The sequence below is a fragment of the Culex quinquefasciatus genome, chromosome 3 (assembly GCF_015732765.1).
Source record: "Culex quinquefasciatus strain JHB chromosome 3, VPISU_Cqui_1.0_pri_paternal, whole genome shotgun sequence".
Taxonomy (NCBI): domain Eukaryota; kingdom Metazoa; phylum Arthropoda; class Insecta; order Diptera; family Culicidae; genus Culex; species Culex quinquefasciatus.
Window position 1 is genome coordinate 156,019,042 of NC_051863.1, and position 17,513 is coordinate 156,036,554.

The 17,513-nt window shown below is 39.2% G+C and overlaps 2 protein-coding genes across 11 annotated transcripts in view; one reads left to right on the plus strand and one right to left on the minus strand.

The window, feature by feature from the left end:
* LOC6050321 (zinc finger protein 883) overlaps window positions 1–10,446 on the minus strand; it is a 30,635-nt gene extending 20,189 nt beyond the window's left edge. For 6 of the 10 annotated variants that reach the window (XM_038259347.1, XM_038259354.1, XM_038259349.1 and 3 more), the window contains exons 1-4: window positions 10,090–10,445; window positions 1,527–1,682; window positions 899–1,037; window positions 758–835 (exon numbers count right to left, since the gene is read on the minus strand). In XM_038259347.1, the coding sequence (XP_038115275.1) occupies window positions 758–835; window positions 899–1,037; window positions 1,527–1,682; window positions 10,090–10,104 (388 nt within the window). In that variant the 5' untranslated portion in view covers window positions 10,105–10,445. Of the gene's footprint in view, window positions 1–757; window positions 836–898; window positions 1,038–1,526; window positions 1,683–10,089 lie in introns of all 10 variants that reach the window. The other 4 variants (XM_038259346.1, XM_038259351.1, XM_038259352.1 and 1 more) reach the window with 3 other exon arrangements.
* A 5,649-nt stretch (window positions 10,447–16,095) lies between these two features.
* On the plus strand, window positions 16,096–17,162 carry LOC6044017 (protein FAM136A). The gene is made up of 2 exons (XM_001861556.2): window positions 16,096–16,317; window positions 16,558–17,162. Exons 1-2 carry the CDS (start codon window positions 16,231–16,233, stop codon window positions 16,894–16,896), a joined length of 426 nt encoding a protein of 141 aa, XP_001861591.1. The 5' UTR covers window positions 16,096–16,230; the 3' UTR covers window positions 16,897–17,162.
* Window positions 17,163–17,513: the final 351 nt, after the last annotated feature.

Genomic DNA, 17,513 nt, shown 5'->3' on the forward strand with positions numbered 1-17,513 from the left:
TTTCAGACTAGGGACTCGTAATCGGGCTGTAGTGAACGAAATTAGATGCTTTAAATTGCAAGAGGTGGGTTTTTGTCCTCTATCTGACCACCACAAAATTTCCCTCCGAGGGGTTAAACCGGTTCCGGGACAATCCGGATTGTTTAACGGTATTGTTCCGAAACAGTATTTTTGGTCGAAAAATGTCAATAAAAAAATGAAAACAATGTATATTTTGAACAAATATTGTTAAAACTTGTTAAATAGAGACTCTTACAACATAAAATAGCAATTTTATAAAAATAGTTGTTTATAAACTTATGTTTTGATAAGTTTTACTTTAAAAAACTAAATTTAATCCAATTTTTAATATAAACTAACTTAACAAAGTTATCAGAAGTTCAAAGTTGTCACAAACTGGCTAGAGGTACTAGTATTTTACACAGAAACAACATTTCATAAATAAATTCACTTAAATCGATCGAATTTTGTACTTTTACAAGGGGTACGGACAATTATTTGACCTCTTTTTTGACTTTTTTCAGTAAACTATTTTTGTATTTTTTTGTATTTTTGCAAATCCAATGACGGTGTCTTAAAGAGGACATTCTGCCGCGTCGATTGATGTACAAAACATGGCACTTTAGTCGAATTTTATGTACTTTTATATCACAAACAATTTCCGTACGGGGGGGTACGGACAAATATTTGACTCACTGTAGGTAAGAGGAAGCTGATAAATTGTATCTGACCAAATCCAATCCCAACAAACACTCACCATTGTGCACCAGATCGTGCCGCTGCAGGTTGGCCAGCTGCGTGAAACCCTTGTTGCAAATTTGACACACGAAAGGACCTGCGAGAGAAAAAAAAGTTTAGTTCCACATGAATCCTTCCAAAGCAATCCGTTACGACTTACGGTCGCCGGTGTGGGCCTTGGTGTGCTTCCACATCGAGCTGTGACTAGGGAACTCCTTGCTGCAGATCTCGCACTTGAACTTGTTCTCGGTGAGATGCTTGGTGCGATGTAGCTGCATCTCCTCCATCGTATCGAAGCGCTACGCGTTGTTTTTTTTCCAGCGAAACGAAGGATTCACAGGTGCGTGCGAGGCAAAAGGCGGGGGAAGAGAAAGAAGGAAATACGATTATCATCGCGATGAGTATCATCACCGCCCGCGAGAGGCTGGGAAAGTGCGTCTCTGTCTGGGGCTGATTTGAGGATTATATTATGCGTTTTTTATTGTCGAGTTCGACCAGAGAGATAAAACACCTCCGAGTAAAAGGGAAAGGAAGGATTCAAGAAAGGTGGGTGTGTGTGTGTGTTTGCTTGGGCAAGAAACGTACAATAAAAGGAGCAAAGAAGGGACGATTGGTGTGTGAGTCAAAAAACAGGTTTTCGCTTGGCCCGTTTCCCTCGATTCTCAACTCAATAACAAAGAAGCATAGATCTTCACAGAGCCAGAGAGTAGTACGCACTCGGTTGTGTGTGGGTTGACTTTTGAGCAGGGTCAATCTTGGGAAAGGATTAACGAGGAGCCGAGACTTACCTTCCTGCACTGTGGACACTTGATTTTGTTGAGATTGATTAATGTGTTGCCCAGCGAGAGGGACACCGCGAGCGAGTGCTTGTTGTCGACGAGCGCGTCCTGGCTCAGCATCTCCGGCCGGGCCAGCTCGATCTCGCCATCCTCGAACGTTGGTTGCTGCAGGAAAAAGGAGATAGAAGAATGCATTAGAAGGAACCTCGACATCGATCGGGACATCAATCAAAAACATTTATGTTTTCTTTCTTTTTCGCACACGACTTATCTCGATAGTTGGAGACACGTGTGTGTCACGCTCGGTGCAGCCAGCATTGATTTAGCTTCTTTTTTTTGCACTCTGAGGTAACAACCAATTTCGCATTCGGAATTAAACTGCCGGAGCGGGTTGGTCGCCAATAAAAACAAAAGGAAACTCTATAAACCGTAAAGAGAGGAATTTCGAGGTGGTTATCGGATCGATTGAAGTGCAGTCAATTCGGTAGTTGGTTATAGCTGCCATAAATTACCAAAAAATAAGTCTGCGATGATTTCTCCGTAAATCACATTGAACTGCTTTTAAAATATAGTGCAGTCGGTGTTAAGTTGGAAACTTTGAGGGGATAAAATGAGTTTGTGCAATCGTCAGCGTTTTTTTCTTCTCAGGCATATTTCTTCAGTATGAACCAAACTTTGAATGTCTTCAGGTCACATTATTGACGCTCTGACGAATATGTGTAAGTAATCATCATGGGAAATACGCCAGCAAAGAAAATGCAACAGTTAACCTTTCCTTTACACTTAGATTTGTGTACCGAATTTGGTCAAGTTTACCGAATTTTCAACTGCTGAACAGTTCGGTAAACTGAAAATTAACGAACTCTGTAAAAAAATACCAAAATATGGTAATGAAGTTCATTATTGAAATTTCAAGTCAATTTATTTTATTAGTAAATCAATTCACAATTTCGTTTTTTTTTTTTTAAACCAAAAACGTTATGGAGTAATTTGATATTCTAACAATGAATTTGGCAAAAGAAGGAAAAAATTACAAAAAAAAAATCGGGATTTGCTGAGGAAAGGGATATAAATAGAAAAGCTTAAAACTAAATCACAGTTTGTTTTGTCTTCACTGCACAAGACAGCTTATCCGTTGTAGATGTACTTCATCATCAGCTCACCGAGAGCTTGCAATTGTTCTGCCTGGTTTCGGCAGGCACGAAAACGCGTAAGCATCTCTCCAGCAAGACATCACGATCGATAAAATCGCTCCACCGCCAGCTGGTGTAGTTGTTGAACTCGAAGTCTTTGCTTTTTTCTTCTTGTCCTGCTCGTCGAGGCACCTTTTCCGCGCGGCACAGCCGCGGAAATTCATCGTATGGTTTCCACCACAGCACGCGCACTAGTTGCGCGCTTTGTGCTGCTGGGCGTTTTTCCCCCAGCTGGTCTACCCGCGGAAGATTACACCTTTCGGTGAAGTGGCTCTCACCGCAATTTACGCACCGGGGAAAGATTTAAATTTCTGGAACCGTGTCCGAATTTTTGACAGCGGTGGCATTGCGCTGCGTCGGACGGAATCTTCGTATAGAATCGCCACGTCACAAAGAAGCCGTCTAGTGCATTAATCCGCCGTAGGTCCTGGATTTTGACGAGATCGGGCAGTCCAGATATCCCTGAAAGACGATCTTGACTGGGACCTTCTAAGCTAAGTCAAGTGTGAAGAATTTGATGGTTTACAACTTTAACTTCTTCACCACCAAGTCGAAATTCAGTTTTTTGTGTGTAATCGCATGCTCTTACGTCTTGCTTATTTTCGTAATTCGCAATTTTCAGTGTAAGAACGGGCCTTGACCGATCGTATGCACTCTGAGTCAGTACGAGCAACACGCTAGAACACACTTTGAGTGTTCGTGCCAGACATGTACACATGTTACGCATTTTGACTCGGCCGGGGGTGGTACATTAGGTTGGGTTTGAAGTAAGTTTAAGCGCCTAACCATTTAAAGTGTGCCTTTCAACTTTCATTAAAGCAAAAACTGTTTTATTTTTAGTTTGAATTCAAAAACTAGTTGTTATTTTACTGTGTATTGTTTTCTCCTGAAATTTTTCCTAGTGTTTAGTCGTGTTTATATGTTGCTATTTCTTATGTCGCGGTGTTTTGTTACAATGTTTGGTCCTAAGCATTTTATAAAAGTTTTTTAAAAACACAATAGTAATATTTGTGATAATCTTTTGATCATTCCATAAACTGAGTAAAGGCTCGAACCTCACTTGCTTAAGAAAAAGGTGAAGATTCAAAACAATGAACAGTGAAAGAAATATACTATGTAAAGAATCAATAGTAAAAGAAAGATAGTGATTTATGTAGTAAATGTAGATATAAATAATAGTTCGTCGCCATCGTGCTAACTTGTCGTACGTGCATTTTGGGCCAAATTGAGTTAAGAACGCCATTTTGTGCAGCTCACAATACCTCACCTTTTGACCTTCACAGATCCCCAAAATTCGATTTCAATCCTGAGATATTCACCAAAAACCGGAAAAACTCCGTGCATTTTTGTCACTTTACATATGGAAGTAGTTTCAATCTTGTCGGGCTATCTTGTCACTCCATGAAAATTGATGTAAGTGTGACAATTGGCCAAAGGGATTTTAGGTCAGGATGCGTTTGACGCACGTACAAGCTAGACTACCGTAAACATATGTAATTATAACTCGGGACTCCAGCAACCAACTTCAACCAAACTTCGGGACAATGCACAGAATGGTCAGCCAAACAAAACGCGTTTGTTATTGTTTACATTGCGTGCTCTAGTTTTCGTTTATTCAAGGTCAAACATTAAAACGCGTTTTTCTCGGAACGTCGAAATGGCGGGTGCGACAAGATAGCACGACGACGTCGAGTTGATAAATAGAGGTTAGCTTGGATTATATTAAGGACAACTATAGGGCAGATGAAATTATTCAAATAGATATATTGCCGTTCTACGTATAATTGTCCCATGTCATTAGTTTAACGAAGCATTATGTCTTGTTTACCTATTGCATAGCAAGAGGATCATAAATAAGAGTTATAAACTACTAACTGGGGCAATTGGGGACTAATAGGGCGGATAGGAACCCACGGGACAAGTATGCGTAGAAACACAGAAATCGGTCGAAAAATTTCAAAAGCGTTTTCCTCAGTTGCACTTTTTTGAACATGGGACAATTATGCGTAGTACGGCAGTATGTAAAGAAAAAGCAAATGATAATCAGAGTTGACCTTGATACCAAATAAAGGGAAAACACAGTTTGTTACAGCAGTTTAGTTAGTCAAATATAGTGAAAAAGCGTTGAGAGAGTTCGACGGCAACATTTCAAAAGGCATCATGTACATTTTGACACTTTCTGGGTTATTGCATATTCTGAAAGTACTCCTCAGCGCCGGGACCGTGGTGTAGGGGTATGCGTGGTTGCCTCTCACCCAGTCGGCCTGGGTTTAATCCCAGAAGGTTCCGGTGGCAAATTTTGAGACGAGATTTGTCAGATCACGCCTTCCGTCGGACAGGGAAGTAAATGGTGGCCCCGGTCTAACCTAGTGGTTAGGTCGCTAGCTCAGTCCAGGTGTACGAGTCGTCTCCCTGGGTCCTGTCTCGGTGGAGTCGCTGGTAGGCAGTTGGACTCTCAATCCAAAGGTCGTAAGTTCGAATCCCGGGGTGGATGGAAGCTTAGGTTAGGAGGTGTAAAAAGAGGTTTGCAATTGCCTCAACAATCAAACCTTCGGACACCTAGTTTTGAGTAGGAATCTCGCAATTGAGAACGCCAAGGCAATGCTGTAGAGCGAATAATTTGATTTGACTTTTTTTGAAAGTACTCCTAATAAGCTACCACTCCACCAAAAATGAGCAAAAGTTACTTCAGTGAAGTCCGTTCAATGATGATTTAAAATATAGTAGAGCAATTCCAGCCCAAAACACTAATTTATTAGGTACTTTTTTCTCGACCCTCTCCGATTTCAATGAAACTTTGTAGACATGTTATTCTAGGCATATATAAGCCATTTTTGTGTTTATGGAGTCTGTTACACTCGATAATGACATTTGAGAAGGGCGTAAGTTTTTTAAATATTTTTGTATTTCGTAATATAAATATAGCTGTATCTCGAAGCCGTTGCATCGTATCAAAAAGTGGTCAAAGACAAACTTGTAGGAAATTTGACGGGCTTTCCGAAAAAAATACACTGAAAGAAAAAAACACTCCACTTTAATGAGATTTTTTTATTTTTAAGTTTAAAAGTAAAATTTGAAGGTGAGCCCACGATTTTTTTTCGTTCAAATTTTTTGTGAAAATAGCCTAAGATGTTACAAAAAGACTCACGAAAAATGCAGGATGGAGCAACTCACCCTGAAAAAATATAAAAATCATTTGCTGAAACTGTTTTTTTGAAAATTGCTCTAAACGTCAAAATTTTCAAAAACCGAATACGGGAATCGATTCTCCAGACAATTTTACATGAAAGTCTCCATATTGACCATTGTCCTAAGTTCAATCCTTGTGAAGTTACAGCGGTTTTAAAAATAAAAATGTGGAAAAAATAGATTTTTTGATGGTTTTTGGCAATTTCTATATGACCGACTTGATTTTTCAGTCTCAAAAATATTTTTACCGGAAACCTCGTCCAATTTCCCAAAAGTTTGTCTTTGACCACATTTCAATTGGATGTATGGGCTTACAGATATAAGCTTATTACATTGCTCATAACTGAAAACATAATATTTTTTCAGTGTAGTATAGTAACCTGGATAGTAAATTAGCTTATATCTGTAAGCCCATACATCCAATTGAAATGTGGTCAAAGACAAACTTATGGGAAATTGGACGAGCTTTCCGGTAAAAATATTTTCGAGACTGAAAAATCAAGTCAGTCATATAGAAATTGCCAAAAACCATCAAAAAATCTATTTTTTCAACATTTTTATTTTTAAAACCGCTGTAACTTCACAAGGATTAGACTTAGGACAATGGTCAATATGGAGACTTTTATGTAAAATTGTCTGGAGAATCGATTCCCGTATTCAGTTTTTGAAAATTTTGACGTTTAGAGCATTTTTCAAAAAAACAGCTTCAGTTAATGATTTTTGTTTTTTTTGGTGATTTGCTCCATCCTGCATTTTTCGTGAGTCTTTTTGTAACATCTTAGGCTATTTTTACAAAAAAATTGAACGAAAAAAAATCGTGAGCTCACCTTCAAATTTTACTTTTAAACTTAAAAATAAAAAAAGCTCATAAAAGTGGAGTGTTTTTTTCTTTCAGTGTATTTTTTTCGGAAAGCCCGTCAAATTTCCTACAAGTTTGTCTTTGACCACTTTTTGATACGATGCAACGGCTTCGAGATACAGCTATATTTATATTACGAAATACAAAAATATATAAAACACTTACGCCCTTCTCAAATGTCATTATCGAGTGTAACAGACTCCATATACACAAAAATGGCTTATATATGCCTAGAATAACATATATCTACAAAGTTTCATTGAAATCGGAGAGGGTCGGGTACAACCGATTCCCTATTTGACATGGAATTAATTGCTCAGTAACATAAACAAAATCTCTGGCATCAGCAGTGCCTGTTTATATAGCCCTGTTAATCTGTCAAATAAAAGACTACATGAACCTCGTGACGCAAAAAAGCATCATGAAAAAGACGCCATGTCCATTTGCCAACAAAAAGCGAATCATAACAAAGGGTGATATAGACGTTGGTGATTTCAAAAGAAGTTATGTTTGTTTTTCTTAAATATAATGAAGAAAATAATTTTTGAAGAAAATAATTTTTGTTGTTGAATAAGGATGATCACGTATCAATAAAAGCAACGTTTTTCATCGTTTGTTATCATTTGAACATCTGCTTTTGCTTTTATATTAAAATGGGAATTGAAGAATAATGCTAAACTTTCGAATACGTTTTTCTCAAAACGCATGGTTTGTACATGCTGCTTTTTAAATGTTGGCGTCGAAATGTAAAACATGAGTGTGTCCCTCTCATCTTATGTCAGTGTCTATCGGAGTAAGCGGGTTACACGAAATGTTTACATTTGATTAAAGGGCGTTATCAAAAAAGGCCTAGATTTAAATTTTTAAACTTATATTTTCTTTAATTTAAAAAATACGAGTTTTTTTCTGTCTTTTAATTTTTTCATGTATTTTTAATTTTTGTAACTATTATATTTTTGTTTTTTTTTTAAAGATATTTTTTTGATTTTTTAAATTTTTATGATTTGTTTAACTTCATTAATTTTTTTTTAATTTTTGATTTTTTTTATTTTTGTTGAAAAAGGTATTTTTTCTGTTGTAGTCAGCGATGGAATAATCATCATCAAAAGAAAATCATTGTACGTTCATCTAGAGAAAAAATCCGAAGGGAGTATGAATGTTCTCTCTCGCGCACGAATGATCGGTAAAAGGAATCTAAAAAAATCATCATCATGATTTTTCGGCGGAATATCTATTTCACTACTACACTGGCAAGTGTAACGTCACTAGTCGAAATATGACCTGTCACATTTTGTAGATGGGCAATGTGTGTAAACAAAGTGAAATAAATATTTTAAAGTGGTGCAGATTGAATTTTCTTTTGCGATTTGCCTCATCTCTCTTTCGCGATTGAAAAAAGTTCGCAAGCGAATTTGATTTTCTGCCATTATTCCATCCCTGGTTGTAGCAGATTCCCATCGGCAACAGTGACCAAACCCGGATTTCCAGGTCGGTTTCTGAAAGAAGATAGATTTCAAGGGAACCGGATTTGGTGTAATAAACGAGAATGTTTTGAGTACCAAAGAATCAAATATTGTCATAGACTGTATTTCGGTCGTTTTAAGTTTGAATGTCTTTCGACGTTGAATAACGTCTTTAAAAGGTACAAAAAAAAAAGTTTAAAATGAAAGAATGAATGAATGAATGAATAATTCTCATACCCACCGGCGGCTTGGTCCAGTTCACAGGTGCACGAAAAAAAAAAGTTTAAAAGAACAGAAAAATAAACAAAATGTATGCAGGCTAGCGTTTCTGAAAACTAACTAAAGGCAAACAAACAAGGCTGAAAAAAAGGCAAACACGAAAAAAGTGTGATTTTGTTTGTTTGCCGTAGTCAAGTATCTCCTTCACTTGAAGATTCTGGGGTGACATTACAAAATACTTTGGCATAATATTTTCATTTGTTCAATTGTTGAACTATTAAAATATGTAGTTTTAAAATATTTTCAAAAAGTGTAGAACTTGAAAAAAAAAAATAATTATGCGCTTTTCCAACGCCGTCCATAGAATCTGTTAAAATTGGCCAGCGCCAAGCGCTTCCCTAAAACGGACGTGAACTTCAAGTACCTAGAATGCACAAAATGAGCATAGTTTCCCTATGGGACGTTTATTCGAACAGGGGCAGTTTGTTGTTGCGGATTTTATCATGGGAACTTTAACCCTATGTTAAGAGTTTGTTTATTATCACTAATAATACCTAACAGATCAAAAAGCCTGATAAAATAATTTTTAATGTTTTATGTAAATCAGGCATGCTATGTTAAATCTGTTGGCTTGCATTATCCTTTCTGTACATTTTAAGTCGGCCACGAACCCGGCATCACTGTGTCTGCCACCTCCAGCGCGCCTGATATCTCAGTTCCTCAAACTATAAAACACCGCACATAAAGCATAAACCTCTCTCGCGGAGGACGACACCAACACCGCGAAACGCGGCTTTTAGTTGCAACTCTTTTTTTTAGTTGCTACGACTTGGTTCCTTCTCCGTCCTCCCACCACCACTACCCCCCTCTCTTCGATTAATGTTCACACACCACCCACCCAACGACGAAGTTGCTCAAGCCCCAGCCTCTCCTACACAACACACCAACACAGTCAAACGAGCACACGCACACTAGTTCTCGATTTGAACGGCTAGCCGGTTTCCGACACACGCACACTTGGATCCCCCTTCTAGCCAACAGCAGCAGCAGCAGAAGGACCAGGACCCAGAAGAACCGCGAGCAACAGCAGCGCGGGTGAGGACGGAAATTGACGGTCCTGTTCCTGAAGGAGGATCCCCCCCACAATGCCCCACCTGAAGTGGGAGGCAGGAACCCCGGGGTTAAAATTGGAACGTCCCTTGAATCGAGGGAGTCGCGAACGCAAAAGAAGTTAATTTTAAAGTTTTCCTTCGAGAACCGAACCAGGACGATTACATGACCGGTGCCGAATTTTGCCGGAAGTCGGGACGGTGCGCCGGTCAGCGGGAGGACATTTTGCTGGCTTGCCAAAGGGCGCAGCAAACCGCGTGCTGCAGCAAGTGCCTACTTTGCACTCGCAGTCTGTGTGCAGGAATTTTTCTCAGCACAGCACAGAGCCTTCATCTTTATTTTTTCGCTCGCGCGTTTCCTTTTCCCTTTTATGCTCTCGTCGTCGTCGTCACCGCCGCCGCCGCGATACACCACCATCATGAACATGATCGAGTCGGAGATGGAAATGAGAATCCACCACATTTCGGGGGAGCTTGCAAGTGTGCAACCTCCTTTAAGTTATTTTTTTCAGCCGGCATTTTCGTCACCCCGGAACTTACCAGTGGGTAAAACATTCTTTCCGGCGAGTTTTCTAAACTGAAGCAAAAATTCAGAGTTTGCTGCGATTTGACAGGCCGCTGCTGCTCCGAAAAGATCCGGAACGTGTCCACCCCGTGTTTTTTTTTCCTTCACTTGCGCACGACAGCGATTCTTCCCAGGAATTGCGGAAACGGTCCTGGTTTTTCAACGGAACGGCCACGAACTGGGAAAATCTAGCTGGCCAAAATGGTGTGGCTCGCGTTCCTCGCGTTTTTTTTTTTTCTGTCGTTTCTTTCTCTTCCGTCTCTGCACGGCACGGCACACACCACAAAGTGACTGACGGATTTTCTGCTGGCTGGTTGCGGTGCGGCTCGCGAGGTTTTGCTGTCGCTGCGAACTAGCCAGGGGGGTGGCAGGTGCTGAGTTAAACTGTCAGATGATGCAAAATCCTTCTGAACGTAAATCGCTACGAACAATACATATTCAACAGCAAGATTTTTTATAAGCAAAAAAATAAAATACAATGCCAAATTTGTGACAAACCCTACTGAGAATGTCTTCATACAAAATTACTTGCAAAAACTGAAATATTTTGTTTAATAACATTACAACAATGTTGTCGATTTCATATAACACCCCCCTGCAATTCTGACTGGTCGAGCGGCGGGCGAAAAATGTGACGTACGAGGCGAAGTCGCGGACCCCGGTGGTGAAATTTGACGACGCTTGTCAGATTGTGAGGGGGCGTTCGAATATCACGAAATTCACTGGTACAGAATTTTCACCATTTTCACAAAACGTGGTGGATAATGGAGTACCCGACGCGATTGGTAGTGAGCAATGTATTTCTTATGGAGCGAACTGTCAAACTACCACTCGAATCGGGTATTCCATTGTCACATTTAAGTTTGTACCAAAGTTTTGTACTCGCTTAAAAATTCCCTGCAAAATCGGCCGATTTTATAAAATTATAATTTTCATGATTTCATTATTTTTTTTTGAGGATTTTATATGACCGCCAGATATTTGCATGATTAGTTCGTCCATACCTAAGGGCAGATCACTTCTGATACTGAGGTGTGTATGGGGTGTGTATGTAGCGAGTATCGTACTAGATATCGTGCGTATGATACGCGACTCAGTATTACCATTATCTATGAAGATTTATTTCAGTGTGGAATCTTTTGACATTTGTCAACGTCAAACTTTGGTGCTGTTTTTGCTGATGGTTAGATGCAGTTGGCGGTTTCAGATTCTGCAGGGCGAGGTTGAGTCGATTTTGGTGATAAAATCAAAGACAATCGCGGAGAGCGATTGCGGGTTGTTGGAGTACCTGTAGGACATTGTCGGAACGAGGCGGTACATGCAACAGTTGATGAAGATCAACGAACTTGTCAAGCGCTGAACGAGCGAGGGGGAGGGGTGATGTTTCTTCCGGGATCCTGGGGGAAGCCAGGATTTATTTTGCACGAGCACTCCCGGAGGATGGTAGTAGAGGACGCTGGGAGATCCCTGCTTGAACACCTCGCCGAAGCCGGTGGGTCGCCGGCGAAGGGGTTACCCACAGGAGGGTGGTGCCACGCTTCGGCATCCGTGGCGGGGGAGGGTTTTAAATTTAGAGGAAGGAAAAGAAAAGCACAACTACTGTAAATTGGCAGAACACAAGTTGAAAGTACTTGATGGAGCAAATTGAACAAGCAGAGAAGGAAGGTCGTCGAGCTGGATCAGGCTGCGGCGATCCTTTCCAAACATGACGAACACTTTGAAGCGCTCAAAAAGGAACACATCGGAAAATAAAATCTCGTCCGAAAGGAATTCGAACAGCATCGCCCTCGAAACAACCGTTGTCACAGAAAAACGAAGGCAGAATCCCCAGAATTCTCGCCCGGCTGTAAAATCTCAGAGGAATCGACTCGTAGTACGATGTGCCTTTTTATACCAGCTGCGATACCCTAGACTTTATGTTGATCAAAACGTTTATTCCCGGATCTTTGCGTCCGCATCAGAATTCCTTCTACTTATTCACTTAAATTAACAAAATTTTAATCATCTGGCCGCTGAAATTCAAACAATCTATCAGCTCGATTCCGTCTCCAAATGTAGATGAATTGGCAACAGATCTAGCAACAGATTCTTTTCCAGAACTCGAAATTGCCAAATGTGTTGTTTATTGTTTATTATTTTGACCGATTTTGACAACTACACCGATATAAATTGTATCCAAAAGTTGACCATACCATGCCAGTATTATGCGCGTATGGTACGCGTGTATGGTATGCTGCCGTACACAGTATGCGATATACTCGAAGTGAATAACCCTTAGGTCCATACATACACAGAAAAAATACTCTATATTTATAAAGATCGTTCGTTGGAATAAAAGTTTCGTAGAAAGTTCAAACTAGGTATTTAATTTAAAAAGTTGTGAAGTTTTTGATGTTACTATGAATTTATGAAACAAAATCGTTGCATCGGTAAAAAGTTTTTACTCTTAATATTAGAAGAAAGTTTTTATGGCAAGAATTAAGACCGAGTACACTCAAACCCCGATGGTTTGACACCAACTGTTGTCAAACGAACGGGGTCACGTTTTAGTTTGACACCCCTTTTACACGGAGTTCACACACACTACCAAACGTTTGTTTTGATAGTGTGCGTGAGCGCCGTGTAAAAAGTGACAGTTCGTCACTTTTTAGTTTGACTTTGACCAACCAACGGGGTACAAACTAAAAAAGTGTCAAACGAAAAAGTGACCAACCACCGAAGGTTGAGTGTACACTAACAGGGCATGCTCTATAGAGATCCTAAATAAGGAGACTGGTCGAAGTGAATTTGACGTACCCAAACAGACACAAGTTTGACGTATCCAAACAAGCATTTGCCTTAACGCCCAGCAAAACTTATCAGTGTTGCCAAGCTCAAAACATACGTTGCCAGATCGATTTAGCAAACTTAGACCAGTCTCCCTATTTAGGGTCTCTAGGCACACCCCTTTGTATGGGACGTCGCTTGGACCTCACCAATCTGCCTGAAATTTTCAGGGGTTGTTTGTTTATATGAAACTAGCATCTGGCCAAAATATGAGCACTGTAGGTCAACGGGAAGTGGGGTAAATCGGGACACAAAACATTATGGTTCAAAAACGTCAAAAATCTTAAAAACTGTAACTTGGCCAAACTGTAATCAAATTTCAAAATTTAAAATGCATCTGAAAGGGCTTGAAGCATCCCAATTGGTTAAATCTAAAGGGAGTTATTGGCATTTTTGTGAAAAAATAGAAAAAATTTCAAACTCAAATAAAAAAGTATTCCATCCAGATATCAACTCGATTTGACCTGGAGCTTATAGGAGACATCTGGGACTGCCATCTGAGACTGAGAACGCTTTGGGTAAGACAGATTAATACATAAAATAGACACTTTTTCTTTTAGTGAATTTTGTGGTTGTTAATTTTTGCTCTGGGGACCCCCATTTCACTATGGGGTTTCAGGCGGCCATAAATCGAAAAACCGACATACTCTAATTATTTTTTTGGTATTTTTTTTCGAAAATAAACATTCTAACTAAGAAAAATCCGGAGTTTGAAAGTTGTAGGTTCAAAATTCACTGAATTGCAGACCTTCAAAGGCGAAAATGTTAAGAAAAAACATGTTTTTTGACAAAAAAAGTATTATTTTCATAGTTGTACTGTGTAGCTGTTTATGTATTTTTTCCTGCATCATTATATATATTCAGAAAGGTAATTGATTCAACTTTTCAATAATATTTTACAAAACAAACTTTTACAGGCTAAAAAAATAATAAAAATCAAAAAAGATGGATGGAATTTAGTTTTTTTCAACTTTGTTAATGGAGTACTTTTTTTGTGTGCATTTGTGCGATCTGAAAATTTTGCAGCTTAAAATTTGAACCATGTTCTAACTTGTCTCCAAATTTCAAAGTGCACTTATGTGCACTTTTTGAGTTATGCCATTTTGAACATTTTGATTCATGCAAGGAAATTAATGATTTCGCGTATACGCTTGGTTAAAATCACATTATTTACCTGCGGAGGCAGAAATGACGTACCTGCTATGTATGTTTTGAAATTGATTTGATATTCATGACTTTGTTGGTACTTAGGTACGTTTAATAAAATTGTATGTATGTTTTGAAATTATAATAAAATTAGAAATTCCTATTCTAAGTATTTTACAGAAACGATTCGTCGATTATTCGTATCAGTTCGTTGTTGTGTTCTTTTGAAAGTATGGATAATAATACCGTAGTGTCCCTGTACGATATAACGAAGCACTATTCTGAAAACGTGAGAACTGCTTTCGAGTATATTTGTAAGAATTACAACATTGCAGAACCATCACATGATCAACTCGGGGAAAAACCACAGAGGAAAAACTACGCACGTTGTTCTGTAGCTTCAAAACGATGTATACAAAAGCCCATTGAAGAAGTTCATATTTTAAGTAATCTAACGACAATCGGTTACATAGTGATTTTGATTTAGAAGAATCTATAGTGGAAAACGTAAATTTAGCAAGTGGATCAACCAAAAACGTGGACGAGAATCCATACAATGTTCCATAAAATAAACCGTCTAAAATTCTAAAACACCGCAAAAATCAAATTTTAATTGGAGGGGGGTTTCTTCAAAGAGAGGTGGATTTCAACTCAAGAAAAAGGGGAGGGAGATTGAACGTAAATCAGAAACTTTAACATAGCATAAACCGCCATTCCGTGCATCAAATAGACAGAGCAAGAATATTAAAATTCACCACTTTAATGCATGTGGCTCAAATATATGAAAAAATAGAAAATTAAACTTTTTTTTTGGAAAAATATCAAATTTCATTTGTTTTCATTATACTAAATACAAACAACACAAAAAAGTCACAAAAAAGCAAAAAAATATTTTTGGCCGCTCACTTATATGGAAATACCCCATAGTGCATTTGCTGGTGATATTTTTCGTTTGCCTGAGTTTTGTTATGGTTCGCCTTTCGTCGGCAAATGTACATGACGTCTTTTTCATGCTGCTTTTTTATCGTCACGAGGTTCATGTAGTCTTTTATTTGACTGGTTGACAGGGCTATATGAACAGGCACTGCTGATGCCAGAGATTTTGTTTATGTTACTTTATTTAAAATCATTATTAAACATACTTTACTGAAGTAACTTTTGCTCATTTTTGGTGGAGATGTAGCTTGTTAGGAGTACTTTCAGAATATGCAATAACCCAGAAATTCGTAACGCCATCTACGCTTAAAAATGTGAATAAGATGGTGGTTTTAAAAATTTTAGGAAGTATTTTTTAAATTTTTGTGTATTGTAATTTTTGATCCCTGTCAGCCCTATATTTTTTATATTTATTAGCTTATAAGTTATTGAATTTTAACAATTTTTTTTTTATTTTCCACCCAAGAATCTCAAGCGCTCACATAGATACACGTGCATTTTTAGATACACGTAAACATTTTTTTAAATGTGGTATATAAATTAATATGTATAGTAATTTCAAATGGGCAGCTCAGCTTAATTACATTCGATGTCTAGTAAATGTCTCGAATGTCAACTAAAAAAATCGACAGGGGAAGTCTGATTTAACTGTTACCAATTATTGAAATATGAAATAGTAACCGAAATAAAACCAAAGATCTGGAGATTTTTTAAAAAGGCCAACGAATATTTTTTTGCTTTTTGGGTGTTTTTAAATACCCCTGACTAAAGGCAATTTCAGAAACACCCAAAAAGCAAAAAATAAAAATTTGGTTTATAGGACTTTTAGAAAAAATTAAAAAAAAACTCTACATCTCCAGATTGTTTAAAAATCTGGAGATCTAGACGAGGATCCAGATTTTTTTTTTGAAAAGGACATTTTCAATAAAAACTCTATAGATGAAACATCTTTCAGTGCAACAATTCAGCTTGTCTCATACATAATTTTGTCACGCGACATGCTGCTCGCGATGTTGCACCTAATTTCGCCCCTAAAAATCACCACGTAGGCCAGCACTTGACAGCTTAATTTGTGACGTAACATTCGGCGGCCGCGATTTCGATTTCACGCGTTTCGGAACCCGGAAAATTACTTTACGTTAATTTGTTGCTGGAAAAGCCGGTTCCAGTCTCCAGTGTTAGTTTCCCGAAAACAACAATTTTCCACCATGGTCGAACAGCAGAAGCAACGCATCGAGCTGGAGCTGTCCCAGCGCGTCGACGATCTGGACCGGACAATCTTGCGTAAGATGCAGGTGAGATTTGAGCGAGATAATAAAATTGGCCGCCTTGTTTACGTTTCTTCTTTGCGCGGCGGCATGTTGGTTGTAGCCCGCACGTGTTCTGCGCCAATCAGCGTTGCGCGTCGCGCGTGTCACATCTCGGTTGTACTAACGGTGGGTTTAGTACAGCAGTTGGCGCGCAAGTTTTTGAATTTTAGAACACACGTGAAGTCATGCGTTCATGTGTTTTTTTTTCGAATTTGAAATTCACAGGCTGAAATGCACGAATGCGCGGCCAGATGTTGCCACGATAGCGGTTCCAGCATGGACGCTGTCCAGCGCTGCGTGGAGAGTTGTTCGGGGCCGGTTATGCGAGCGCAACAGCACGTAGAGAAGGAACTGGGCGGGTTTAACAATCGGCTGCAAAGATGCGTGATGGATTGCAACGACACGATAAAGGACAAAATGGGTGCAAACCCGTCCGAGAGTGACATTTCCAAGTACACGGGAATGTTCGAGCGGTGTGCGATCAAGTGCGTGGACAAGCACGTGGACCTCCTGCCGGGGCTGTTCAAATCGATTCAGCAGACGATTGCGAGCAAACGGAATTGAGTCGGTTGGTAATGAGGTAGGTATGTGTAAGGATCAAAAGTCAAGAAATGCTTGACGCATTTATAAAGATTGATGGGAAGCCACAATACTGCCAACAAGACACTGAGGGAGGGGGGACAGCATTGTAAATCTGAACGCATTTCACAGTTTTACTTATCTAGTGATGTACGTGAAGCTTATCGTAGAATGGTTGTTGACGAACAACGTTGTGTGTTATCAAAATTGTAATAAAACAATGTTGAGAGATTGTTTTCTATGTATAAACATATTGAAAACAAGTGAAATCTATGGAAAGAAAGTCCTTGTTCCTGGCGTTAAACTGGTTCGATCCGATTTCTAACACTAGATTGGTAGATTAAGGATTAAAGGCCGTTACTTCAATTATCACATCTTCAATCTTCACACGAGGAATCGTCCGATGCCGAGAAAAAAAGCGTTCTACGCGAAGCTGGAGCAGAAGTTCGACAGCTGCCCGCAGTCGAATCGAGTGCAACGCCGCACGAAGCTAACGATGTACAAGACACTGATGAGACGAGTAGTTCTCTAGGACTTACGGTGGAGCGCAGATGTCTGACGGTGTGTGGCGAAGATGCATGAACCAAAACTGCACGCGTTTC